This window comes from Pongo pygmaeus, chromosome 21 (assembly GCF_028885625.2).
Source record: "Pongo pygmaeus isolate AG05252 chromosome 21, NHGRI_mPonPyg2-v2.0_pri, whole genome shotgun sequence".
NCBI classification, from domain to species: domain Eukaryota; kingdom Metazoa; phylum Chordata; class Mammalia; order Primates; family Hominidae; genus Pongo; species Pongo pygmaeus.
The window spans coordinates 29881683-29894544 of NC_072394.2; the positions used below are offsets into that span (position 1 = coordinate 29881683).

At 50.3% G+C, this 12862-nt stretch overlaps 1 protein-coding gene across 2 annotated transcripts; it reads left to right on the top strand.

The window, feature by feature from the left end:
• The first annotated feature begins 1276 nt into the window (after window positions 1-1276).
• On the top strand, window positions 1277-5239 carry SPEF1 (sperm flagellar 1). 2 transcript variants are annotated; one of them, XM_063659035.1, is made up of 7 exons: window positions 1277-1561; window positions 2971-3082; window positions 3394-3550; window positions 3755-3794; window positions 3936-3996; window positions 4201-4324; window positions 4426-5239. In XM_063659035.1, the coding sequence occupies exons 1-7, from the start codon at window positions 1453-1455 to the stop codon at window positions 4531-4533; spliced, it is 711 nt and encodes a 236-aa protein (XP_063515105.1). In that variant the 5' UTR covers window positions 1277-1452; the 3' UTR covers window positions 4534-5239. The 2 variants fall into 2 exon arrangements, with proteins under 2 accessions (XP_063515105.1, XP_063515104.1); XM_063659034.1 differs by having other exon boundaries at window positions 1446-1561; window positions 4201-4438.
• The last annotated feature ends 7623 nt before the right edge of the window (window positions 5240-12862 follow it).

A 12862-nucleotide genomic window follows, 5' to 3' on the forward strand; every position in this document is an offset into this window, starting at 1 on the left:
TGCTTGCCCAGGTGCTCCTGTTTAACCCAGCTGCCTCACCGCAGGTTCCAAGGCAAATTACTTGCATTTGTCTCCTGCGAAAAAGAACAGTTCTTGCTGGAACTGAGACTGTGTCATTAATGATAGTACCAGCTGATACTAATAGGGCCCCTGCTCTGTGCTAAATGCTTTAGATGCTCACAAAGCCCCTATAAGGTAGGTAAAGCCATGAGAAACCAGGCAGAGGTCCGGTCAGGTGCCCAAGGCCGTGCCATTAGTCAAGCTCTCTTCTCATCCTGACTCTAGAAGTACCTCTTCTCTAAGGAGGGACCCATATTCCTAACCCTCCTATGGGTACTGCAATGAATTTCTTTCTTTTCTTTTCTTTTTTTTTTTTTTTTGAGACGGAGTCCTGCTCTGTCGCCTAGGCTGGAGTGCAATAGTGCGATCTTGGCTCACTGCAACCTTTGACTCCTGGGTTCAAGCGATTCTCTTGCCTCACCCTCCTCAGTGGCTGGGATTACAGGCATCCACCACCACGCATGGCTAACTTTTTTGTATTTTTAGTAGAGACGGGGTTTCGCCATGTTGGCCAGGCTGGTCTCGAACTCCTGACCTCAGGTGATCTGCCCGCCTCGGCCTCCCAAAGTGCTGGGATTACAGGTGTGAGCCACTGCGCCTTGCCTGAAATGAATTTCTAATCTATGGAATAGCTCATTGACGGGTGATGAGGGGTTTGGGACAAATAAGAACCATCATCATTTCACAAAGGAGGAAATAGAGTTAAGAAGTTAAATGACCTGCCAAGGTACTGGCCTTGAACTCTGGTGTTTCCCTGGGAGTCTGGGTTACCTATTAAATAACCACTAGAACACTGCTGGGAAGGGTGAGTGGCAATGGCCCCATGAGCATAGAGTTTTGGAGAGGGACGAAGCAGGAAGCAGTTGTATCACGCAATCCATTTGGGTGGCAGATTATCAACAATGCACCCCCAAATAAAGGGGACAAACATTGGAGTGCTCCCTTCATTTGGGACTAAAGGGCTAAAGGGCCAAGAAGGGGAATCCCCACCCTAGGGGTGCAGATGCAGGAATTCTGGGGTCCTGGTTGGCTTTGGCTAGTCTCAAAATGGATGAGTGGCTGGTCACCAGGTGGCGCGGGCACAGAAGTGATGCTTTCTTGGGAAGAAGACAAGGGCAGCTAACCGCCTTTTGAAAGCTCGGGCCTGAGAGGAGGTAGCGGGGAGGGGATAAAACTACAACTCCCAGAAGTCTTTGTTCACAGGCGAGTCGGGGATGGTTTCCATGGTTTCAGAAAACAATATGGCCGCTCCCAGCTGGGACGTGAGTCTCTGGATTAGGCAGGCAGAGGCAATTATGGGCTTCTGCAGTGGCGAGAAAGGAAGCGCCTGAAGGGTCGTGAGGCCGGGGCTGGACCCGGCACCGCTGGGGCGGCCAGGCCTTGAGGACGCCAATGGCGAGCAGCGTGGACGAGGAGGCGCTGCACCAGCTGTACCTGTGGGTAGACAACATCCCTCTGTCCCGGCCCAAGCGAAACCTCTCCCGGGACTTTAGTGATGGAGGTGTGTGCCCTTGTGTGTTCATGTTCTGTCCTGTATGTTCGTGTGTAACGGGTCTCTGCGCAAACTCTTTGTGTTTGTGTGCTTATGGGAGTGGGGAGGAATCTGCCTCCTGGGACTTCAAATTTTAGACGTGTGTGCTTGTTTTCTATTTGCATCTGTGTGTGAACGATGCGTGTCCATATATGTATGTCTACATGTTCTATCCTGTGTGCATGTGGGGGGAGTGTGTGCCTCTAACTCCCTCCAGGGACATTAATGATTAAGATATGTGTCTGCATATGTATTTGTGCATTTCTGTATGTGCTCACTCATTGCTATGTGTTCTATGTCTTGTGGGAGTCTGAGCATGTGTGTGTTCATATGTGTGTTGATATGTTTAGTCTTGTATTTGGGGGGGTCTTGTGTGCGTGTGTTTCTTTGTGATTGTGAAGGTGTTTGTGTTTCTAGGAATGTCTCCTGGGATCTCAATGACAGAAATACATATCTGTCATCTTTTCATGTCAAGTACTTCTATGCATCTCTGTATCTGTATATTTGGGGAGGCTGTGTGCATATGCGGCTTTTTGTGCTTCTGTTTATGTGTGTTCTACATGTGTGCCTATGTGTGTCTAGCATGTGTTTGTTCTGTGTCTACACATTCTGCCCTATGTATCTATGTGTAGGGGGATCTTATCACATGTGTCTCTGCTTATGTGAGTCTTTTACTCTCCTGGAACTTTGGTGTTGGAGTGTGTGTGTGTGTGTGTGTGTGTGTGTGCGCGCGCGCGCGCGTCATGCATCCATGTGAATTCCCTGGGCTCCTGAAAGCTTATCTTGGAGACTCATTCTTTTTTTTTTTTTTTTTTTTTTGAGACAGAGTTTCACTCTTGTTGCCCAGGCTGGAGTGCAGTGGCATGATTTCAGCTCACTGCAACCTCCACCTCCTGAGTTCAAACGATTCTTCTGCCTCAGCCACCCAAGTAGCTGGGTTTACATGCACCACCATGCCTGACTAATTTTTGTATTTTTAGTAGAGACGGGGTTTCACCATGTTGGCCAGGCTGGTCTCGAACTCCTGGCCTCAGGTGATCTGCCTGCCTCAGCCTCCCAAAGTGTTGGGATTACAGGTGTAAGCCCCTGCGCTGGCTGACTCATTCTCTACTAGAGGATCAGAGACTCAGTATTCCCATTCCTAAATTAATGGGGAAGGGATGCAGCTCCTCTGAGGTATGCTGGAGACTTAGTCTCCTCTACCTATCACTAATCTTAATGTCTTTGTCTCCCTCCTTATCCTTCCCCTTTCTGCATCTCCACCCCTCCTATTGGGTTCCATCACTCTGCCATGCCTGATTCTCCCACCCCCACCTTCTCTCACCTCCTCCTTCCTTACCCATGCCCCCACTTTCCATGTCTGCTCCCCTCTCCCTCAGTCCTGGTTGCAGAGGTCATCAAGTTTTACTTCCCCAAGATGGTGGAGATGCACAATTATGTCCCTGCCAACTCTCTCCAGCAGAAGCTCAGCAACTGGGGTCATCTGAACAGGTAGCAGAATACCTGTTCAGCCCCATCATCTCCTATGGTCTTGGTTGCCCAGGCTGAGACTGTTTTGGTGGCAGGGTGGGGAGGGTCAACGCAGACAGAATCCCTCCGGTTACAAAATCAAGAGACTCTTCTATTCGGAAGGAGGCAAGGAACCTCGGGACACCCACACAAGGAAGCTCAGATGCGATGCGCTTTCACTCCCCCAGGGCTGTGCACTCAGAACAGCAACCACCATGCCCCCTTCCGTCTCCCCCATCCCCTCGCTTCATTTCCCCAGGACCCAATCTGCTATCCCTGTGTCTACCCCTCAGGAAGGTACTGAAGAGGCTGAACTTTTCAGTACCGGATGACGTGATGCGCAAGATCGCGGAGTGCGCCCCAGGCGTGGTGGAGCTGGTGCTCATCCCGCTGAGGCAGCGCCTGGAGGAGAGGCAGAGGCGCAGGAAGCAGGGCGCGGCCTCCTTACAGGTGCCACTCCGCTCCAGCTTCTCCCACTGCTCTGGGGGCTGGGTGGGGGGCGCTCCCCAGACCACAGAAAAGCCAGCTTGGGTGATAAGTGTGGGGGAGGGGTGCTTGGCTAATAGAGCCTGGCCTGGGGGCCGTGGAAGGGACATGGGGCTCCTTGGGGATGACTGAGCCCGGGCTTACAGCGGACCCCCGGGGTTCTTTCAGGAGCTGGCTCCCCAGGATGGCAGTGGCTACATGGATGTGGGTAAGGTGGCCTTTTCCATTTCTCCCTCCCGGTTGGAGCTTTCCTTCTGTCCTTCCCGTTGCTTGTGAGAGTGGAAGTAGGGAGGGGGAAGCAGGAGAATGAGACTCCAGCACAGTCATTCCTCCACTTGCCTTGTCTCAGGTTTATCCCGGAAGGCCCGAGGTGAAGGTGCCCCGGACCCCCAGGGAGGGGGTCAGCTCAGGTAAAGAAGCTGGAAGTTCCCGACTTCACCAGGCTGGTGATCTCTGCACACAGCTGGGGTTGGGGGGCACGGTACGCTGAGCCTGAGACAGTCGGGAGGCAGGAAAGGGGCTGGGGGGGAGAAGGGAAGGCCTGGTCGAGGGCACTGAAAGGGTGAGTGTAGGGCCCGAAGTCCAAGCCTCCGCTAAGCTGCTTCCCACCCCAGCTGGGACCGGCCGCCGGCGCCTCGGCCTCCAGCATATAACCAGGCGTTGCAGGGCGATCCAAGCTTCGTCCTCCAGATCGCTGAAAAGGAGCAGGAGCTGTTGGCCTCTCAAGAGACTGTGCAGGTGAGGGGTCTAGGAAGGCTGCGGGTGGGGACTCGTGGCCAGCAGAGGCCGGGCAGAAGGGAGCAGGCCGCCAGGCTTGACCCCTGCGCGGTGCGGCTTAGGTCCTGCAGATGAAGGTAAGGCGCCTGGAGCACCTGCTCCAGCTCAAGAATGTGCGAATCGAAGACCTCTCCCGGCGGCTCCAGCAGGCGGAGCGTAAGCAGCGGTGAGCCGCGGCCCGGGCCGCGCGGGGACGCCCGGGTACCCGCCAGAGCCCCGACGCCGCGCCGGACCCACCCACCGATGGACAGACCATTGGGAGGGCGGAGCCTGCTGCTCTCACGAGCCTCTTGAGGCCCGAGTGCCCTCCTTCCTTGGGATGGGTGAGCGTGGGAGGAGATGGGACAGGAACTCTAGGAGCGGAGGCCCGGGACTGAGCCGCCTCCTCCCACTCCGGAAATCCGGGTCAGGAGAATGGACCGCTTTCCAGAGCCCAGAAGCCACGTGCAGAGACCTAGCCTGCCCCCCAAAGCAGTGTCCAACACCTTGGGCCCGGCCTTGCAGCTCCCGGCGCTGGGCCTTGGGGGGCGGTCCCTTGGCTCTGTCCACACCCCCAGAATCAGGTCCCCGCCCAGCTCCGAGGACGGCGGCGTCTCCATCCAGGCCAGTTTCCCATGCCCTCAGCCATGGGGGAATCTGTCCCGGGCCGCTGAGGGGCTCCCCTGCCCCTCCTGGGAGCTTACCTGGGACCCACCTCGGCGACGGAGACCGCAGCAGCTCGAGAAGGGGTGAGGAGTGGGATCGCCAGGAGTAGGGAGGACATCGACGATGTGCCTGTAGCAGTCGCCCCTCCCTCCTCGCGCACCGGGTACTGAGGGGGAAAGTTTGAAGGATACAGCTCAGGGCTGCCCCATTAAAGTTAGTGTTGTGTTCTGTTTCCTGTGCCTGCCTTCTCTTTTTGCATAGATCTCTGAGGGAAGCGAGTTTCTTCTTGTTCTCCATCTCCCCACCCCCGCCTTGAGTGAAAGAGCTTTCTGGACCCAGAGTGGATCTCATCTTGTGGGTGGCTGGGTCCTGTGTGGCCACAGCTTGATATCACCAGGGGTCAGGTTTTGCACAGGATGACAGCCTAACTTCTAACCCTGGCCTAAGATTGACCGCCAAACCCACCCTCACAGTGTTCTCCAACCTTGTCCAAACCCAACCCCAAACCAGGCTTCAAATTCTTCCCAAATGTGGCCACGCACTCACCCTCAACCCTACGTAAGGACTGACCCGTAACTCGGCCCTCTGTACGACTCCAGCCCTGCCCACAGACAATCCCAACTTCAATGGATTGAGGCCAGGCTTTACTCCCAACCCTGGCCAACACACTACAGCCATGGCATGACCCTAACTTTAATGGTTTTTTGACTACCAGTAATGTGGAACATTTGTAAATCCTGAGATCCAGCTGGGCATGGTGGCTCAGGCCTGTAATCCCAGCACTCTGGGAGGCCAAGGCAGGTGGGTTACTTGAGGCCAGGAGTTCAAGACCAGCCTGGCCAACAGGGTGAAAACCCATCTCTATTAAAAATACAAACAATTAGCCAGGCGTGGTGGCAGGCACCTGTAGTCCCAGCTACTTGGGAAGCTGAGGCAGGAGAATTGCTTGAAGCTGGGGGGCAGAGGTTGCAGTGAGCCAAGATCGCACCACTGCACTCCAGCCTGGGCAACAGAAGGAGACTCTGTCTCAAAACAAAACAAACATCCTGAGATCTAACAATTCCATTCCTAGGCATATACCCAGCACATACCCAAGGGAAACCTAGGCTCTTGTGTTCTGTGTTCTGGGAGACATGTTACAGCAACGTTCATAGCCAACACTCTTTTTGTTTGTTTTTTTTTTGAAATGGAGTCTTGCTCTGTTGTCCAGGCTGGAGTGCAATTGCACGATCTCGGCTCACTGCAACCTCCACCTCCTGAGTTCAAGTGATTCTTCTGCCTCAGCCTCTCAAGTAACTGAGATTACAGGTGCATGCCACCACATCTCGCTAATTTTTTATATTTTTGGTAGAGACAGGTTTCACCATGTTGGCTAGGCTGGCCTCGAACTCCTGACCTCAAGTGATCCACCTGCCTTGGCCTCCAAAAGTGCTGGGATTATAGGCATGAGCCACCATGCCTGGCCCATAGAAACACTCTTTGTAATAGCAAAAGAAATGAAAAGAACCTGTATACATTATCTTACTGTGTAGCAAATTACCACCAATTTAGCAGCTTAGAACAACAAATACTTATTATTATATCTCACATTATTATATCTCACATGGGTCAAGAGTCCAGGCCAGGCTTGGCTGGGTCCTCCACTTCAATGTTTCCTACAAGGCTGCAAACAAAGGGCCAACAGAACTGCAGTCTCATCTGAAGGCACAACTGGGGAAGGATCCAGGCTTCCAGGCTTACTTGGTTGCTGACTGAATTCACTTCCTAGTGGGCTGTCAGACTGAAAGCTTCAGTGTTTTACTCGTTGTTGGCCAATGGCCACCCTCATTTCCTTGACACATGGCCATCTCCAGTATGGTAGCTTACTTCATCAAAGCCAGGAGGGGAGAGAGTTGATAGAGTCTGCTACCAACAAGGGAGTTACAGGCCTGGTGCTGTGGCAGAGGTGCACTTCTCAGAGACAGACTTAGCTATATCTGGATACCAGGAGCAGATGCCTCAAAGAGGAAGAACCATCAGGACCTGGCCCAGCCTTTGCCATGCAGGAGGCCAATAGGTGAGGTCGTGACACCAGCCATCAAACCTGTATTCTGGGCCCACAGTGCTACTGCTAAGGCAGAACTGTTAGCCTGCCCTGTCTCCTGGTCCTCGGGCCACTCCATCAGCCATTCCTACTATCTTTACATATAGCAGCCTACAGGTGAGGTTACATGGATAAAAGTTTCAGAGAATAGAACTCTGGGGGCCTATTGCAGACTATGGAGAGATCGTGGTGCTATAGCAAGGGTCAGTGTGTGTGAAGGGCTAATGGTTAGTTTGGGGCAAGTGGAAGGTCAGGTGGAGCCAGTGTTAACCTAAGACCAGGTGAAGTGCATGGATGGGGCTCAGAACAAGGTCAGGAGTAGTTGGTAATTTTTATTTCATTTATTATTGAATATTTTAAATATTACTGAATTCGACTAAATATAATCCTTGGTTCATGACACTCTCTCCCCATTTGTCCATAATCAACTCACTTATGAACACCTATAAACCCACCACCTGCCCCAAGAATGGAATTATTACAAATAACTTTCACTGGCCATGTGCTTCTTGCATCTCTCCCCCTTGCTTCCACTCAGAGATAACCACCATCCTAGATTTCATCCTTTCATTGCTTTTTCCTCCTTGTAGTAGATAGCTCCTAACGTGGCTCCCAGTAATCCCTGCCTCCTGGACGTCACCCCCATGTGTACCCTTTCCTTGAATGTAGGCTGGACTTAGTGACTTGCTTCTGATAAGTAGAATACAGCAAATGTGATAGGATGCCAACTTTTGTGATTACATTAGATAAGATTATAACTCCCTTATTTTTAATTTAATTTTTTAAAATTTTTTCTTTTTTTTTTTGAGACAGTATTGCTCTGTCACCCAGACTGGAGTGCAGTGGTATGATCTCGGCTCACTGCACTCTCCACGTCCCTGGTTCAAGTGATTCTCCTGTCTCAGCCTCCCAAGTAGCTGGGATTACAGGCACACGCCACCACACCCGGCTAATTTTTGTATTTTTAGTAGAGACGGGGTTCCACCATATTGGTCAGGCTGGTCTCAAACTCCTGACCTCAGGTGATCCACCAGCCTCAGCCTCCCAAAGTGCTGGGATTACAGCCGTGAGCCACCGCACCCAGCCATAACTCCCTTCTTTTTTAGAGACAGGGTTTTACTCTGTCACCCAGGCTGGAGTGCAGTGGCACAATCTTGGCTCACTGCAACCCCAGCCTCCCAAGTTCAAGCAATCTTCACACCTCAGCCTCTGGAATAGGTGGGAGGACGGGTGCATACCACCATGTCCAGCTAATTTTTTTTTTTTATGAGATGGAGTCTCACTCTGTCATCCAGGCTGGAGTGCAGTGGCATGATTTCAGCTCACTGCAACCTCCACCTCCCAGGTTCAAGCGATTCTCCTGCCTCAGCCTCCTGAGTAGCTGGAATTACAGGCACCTGCCACTACGCCCAACTAATTTTTCTATCTTCAGTAGAGATGGTGTTTCACCATGTTGGCCTAGCTGGTCTCGAACTGCTAACCTCAGGTGATCCACCCACCTCGGCCTCCCAAAGTGCTGGGATTACAGGCGTGAGCCACTGTGCCTGGCCGTTTTTTTTTTGTTTGTTTTTTTTTTTTTGTAGAGACGGGATCTCGCTTTGTTACCCAGGCTGGTCTCCAACTCCTAGGTTCAAGTGAGCCTCTTGCCTCGGCCTCCCAAAGTGCTGGGACTACATGTGTGAGCCACTGTGCCTGGCCCCTCTCCTCTCTCTAACCAACACTAAATCTGCTATCTTCTGGTTCATTCATTCGTTCTTTCCTCTATTTATTGAGTACCTACTATGTACTAAATACCAGGAATACAAAAATGAGTACAAAACATGATTTGTTCCCTCCAGTGTTCACAACCCTACAGGAGAAGAAGGCATGCAAGGGTATTTAAACTTTGTTACTTAATGTTTTGAATAGATAAAACATATATATGATTTAAAAAACACACATAAAAAGTGAAAAGTCTTCTTGTTCCCAGCACATCTCTAATAGGGAACCTCTATCTTTAGTTTTTATGTATCCTTCCGGAATGACTTTATGTGACTATAAACAAACATGCACATTTGTCTTACTCTTATTTTTGAGAGAAGAGTCTTGCTCTGTCACCCTGGCTGGAGTGTAGTGGCACAATTTCAGTTAACTGCACCCTCCAGCCTCCTGGGTTCAAGTGATTCTCGTGCCTTGGCCTCCTGAGTAGCTGGGACTACAGGCACATGCCACCATGCCCAGCTAATTTTTATATATTTAGTAGAGGCAGGGTTTCACCATGTTGACCCGAACACCTGAGCTCGAGTGAGCCGCCCGCCTCGGCCTCCCAAAGTGCTGGGAAAACAGGCGTAAACCACCGCACCCGGCTAAGGTTAACATTTAAATCAGCAGATGAGGCCGGGCACGGTGGCTCACGCCTGTAATCCCAGCACTTTGGGAGGCCAAGGCGGGCTAATCACCTGAGGTCAGGCACTCAAGACCAGCCTGGTCAACATGGTGAAACCCCATCTCTACTAAAAATACAAAAATTAGCCGGGTGTGGTGGTGATTGCCTGTAACCCCAGCTACTCAGGAGGCTGAGGCAGGAGAATCGCTTGAACCCGGGAGGTGGAGGTTGCAGGGAACCAAGATCATGCCACTGCACTCCAGCCTGGGCAACAGAGTGAGAATCCATTTCAAAAAACAAAAGGAAAAAAGAAATAAATCAGCAGATGAGTGAAACAGATTTCCCTCCCTAATGTGAGTGGGCCACATCCCATCAGTTGAGACCTAAATAGAAGAAAAAGGCTGGCCCTCCCCAAATAAGAGAGAATTTTTATTGCCTGATGGCCTTTGAACTGGATCATCAGCTTTTTTCTCGCCTTTGGGCTCAAACTAAAACATTGATTCTTCCTTGGTCTCAAACCTGCTGGCCTTTGGACTGGAGCTACATCATTGACTTTCCTGGTTCTCAGGCATTGGGACTCAGACTGGAACTAAACCATTGGCTCTCCTGGGTCTCCAACTTGCCAACCCACGCTGCAGCTCTTGGGACTGGTCAGACTCCATAATTGTGTGAGCCAATTCCTTATAATATGTCAGTCTTTCCTATCTTCCCTCTTTCCTAGTTCTGTTTCTCTGGAGAATCCTAGCTAATACAAAATCTTTCCTTAGCAGGCTGGGCACAGTAGCTCATGCCTATAATCCTAGCATTTTGGGAGGCTGAGGTGGGTGGATCGCTTGAGGCCAGGAGTTCGAGACCCGCTTGGATAACATGGCAAAACCCAATCTCTACTAAAAATACAAAAATTATCCCGGCATGGTGGCTCATGCCTGTAATCTTGGCTACTTGGGAGGACATTGAAAACTTCCTCTGTTTTTTTTTTTCTTTTTAAAGCCATATAAGATTATATTGTCTGTACCAAATTTATTTAAGAAGTCTTCTATTTATGAACATTTGAGTTATTTCCAATCTTTTGCTATCACAAGAATGCAACAATAAATAACCTCATATACTCATGATTTAGTGTCATGTGGAAGTATATCTAAATGACAAATTCCAGAACTGGGGTTCCTAGATCAAAGAATATATGCATCTGTAATCTTTGTTGTGTTTTTTCCTCTCTCTTTTTTCTTTTTTGAGTCAGAATCTCTCACTGTGGCCCAGGCTGGCGTGCAATGGCACTATCTCGGCTCACTGCAACCACTGCCTCCCGGGTTCAAGCGATTCTCCTACCTCAACCTCCTGGGTAGCTGGGATTACAGGCACCTGACACCACGCCCGGCTTATTTTTTGTATTTTTAGTAGAGATGGGGTTTCACCATGTTGGCCAGGCTGGTTTTTTTCTCTTTTTTTGTGTGTGCATTTGCAATCTTGATAGCTGTTGTGAAATTGTCCTCTACAAGGGCATGGCTCAGAGGAGAGGCTGAAGACTGGTAGTCCGTTGCCCTGCTTTGTTTGGTTAGCATGGTGTAGCGTTTTTTACAAAATTGCAAATTTTTATGTTGATGAGGATGTGACGCAACAGGAACTCTTATACTCTGCTAATGGGAGTGTAAGTAAGTACAATCATTTTGGAAAACAATTTGCCAGTTTCTTTTAAAATTAAACACATGCCATGGCTGGGCATGGTGGCTCACGCTTGTAATCCCAGCACTTTGGGAGTCCGAGGTGGGTTGGTCACCTGAGGTCAGGAGTTCGAGACCAGCCTGGCCAACATGGTGAAACCCCGTCTCTATTAAAAATACAAAAAAATTGGCCAGGCACGGTGGCTCACGCCTGTAATCCCAGCACTTTGGGAGGCTGAGGCAGGCAGTTTACCTGAGGTTGGGAGTTCGAGACTAGCGTGACCAACATAGAGAAACCCATCTCTACTAAAAATACAAAATTAGCCAGCGTGGTGGCACATGCCTGTAATCTCAAAAAAAAAAAAAAAAACAAAACAAAAATTAGCTGGGTGTGGTGGCATGCACCTATAGTCCTGGCTACTGGGGAGGCTGAGGTGGGAGGAGTGCTTGAGCCCAGGAGGCAGAAGTTGTAGAGAGCTGAGATCGCAGCACTGCACTCCAACCTGGGTGACAGAGTGAGACTCTGTCTCAAAAAAAAAAAAAAAGTGGAATTACTCATTTCATTTATCATTTTTATTAGGTACTGCCAAGCGTTTTCCAATGAGGTTATAGTTGTTTAATTTTTAATTAAAAAGAACAGAGGGCTGGGCACAGTGGCTTGTGCCTCTGGTCTGGTCCCAGCACATTAGGAGCCCAAAGTCGGGGAATCGCTTGAGGCCAAGAGTTTGAGACCAGCCTGGGCAACATAGTGAGACCCTGTCTCTGAAAAAAAAAAAAAAAAAAAAAAAAAAACTAAGAGGGTACAGAATACCATGTGTTTGGAGCTGTAGCAAGTGTTGTGTTTTTTGTTTTTTTTAAAAAACTCACCAGGTTCTCATGGTGAGTATATTTTTTTTTTTTTTTTTTTTTTTTTTTTGAGATGGAGCCTTGCTCTGTCGCCCAGGCTGGAGTGCAGTGGCGCAATCTCGACTCACTGCAAGCTCCGCCTCCCAGGTTCACACCATTCTCCTGCCTCAGCCTTCCAAGTAGCTGGGACTACAGGCGCCCGCCACCACACCCAGCTAATTTTTTGTATTTTTAGTAGAGACAAGGTTTCACCGTGTTAGCCAGGATGGTCTCGATCTCCTGACCTCGTGATCCACCCATCTCAGCCTCCCAAAGTGCTGGGATTACAGGCGTGAGCCACCGCGCCCGGCCGTGAGTGGATGTTTTATACATGCTCCATCTGTTCTCCTAACCTGGAGTTGTTCCTAATTCTTCTTGTCCTGCCTCCATCTCCAGGGAGCCTGGTAGGGGCCTGTGGTTTCCCTTGCAGAGCCATCTAACTTTGGTAAGGCCCTCTGCACAGGAAGCCCCAGAGCCTGGGCACCACTCGTGTGGTAACACAGACACATTGGGCAGTGATGGGGCAGCCATGTAACTCCTGCCCTGACTTCCTCCTGACACAAAGAGTCTAATTTTCTCCTGGAGGCTTTCCAGAACCATCTTTGGCCTTCCCTGAGAGCATGTAGTATCCCTAGATATGGGCAGCTCTGTATTTCAGCTCCTCCCAGTGGGCCAGACTGCCCGATGCCTGGGAGTGTGAGGAACATTTGGCAAGGACAGGAGACCACAGTTCTTTGTGTGTGGTGTCCCTCCCACACTAAACTGTGAGTGCTTTCCACTCCACAGAGCCTAGCACAATAACTTACTCATCAGATACATTCAGTAAATGTTTGCTGAAAGGAGTAGACAATTCGGAAATA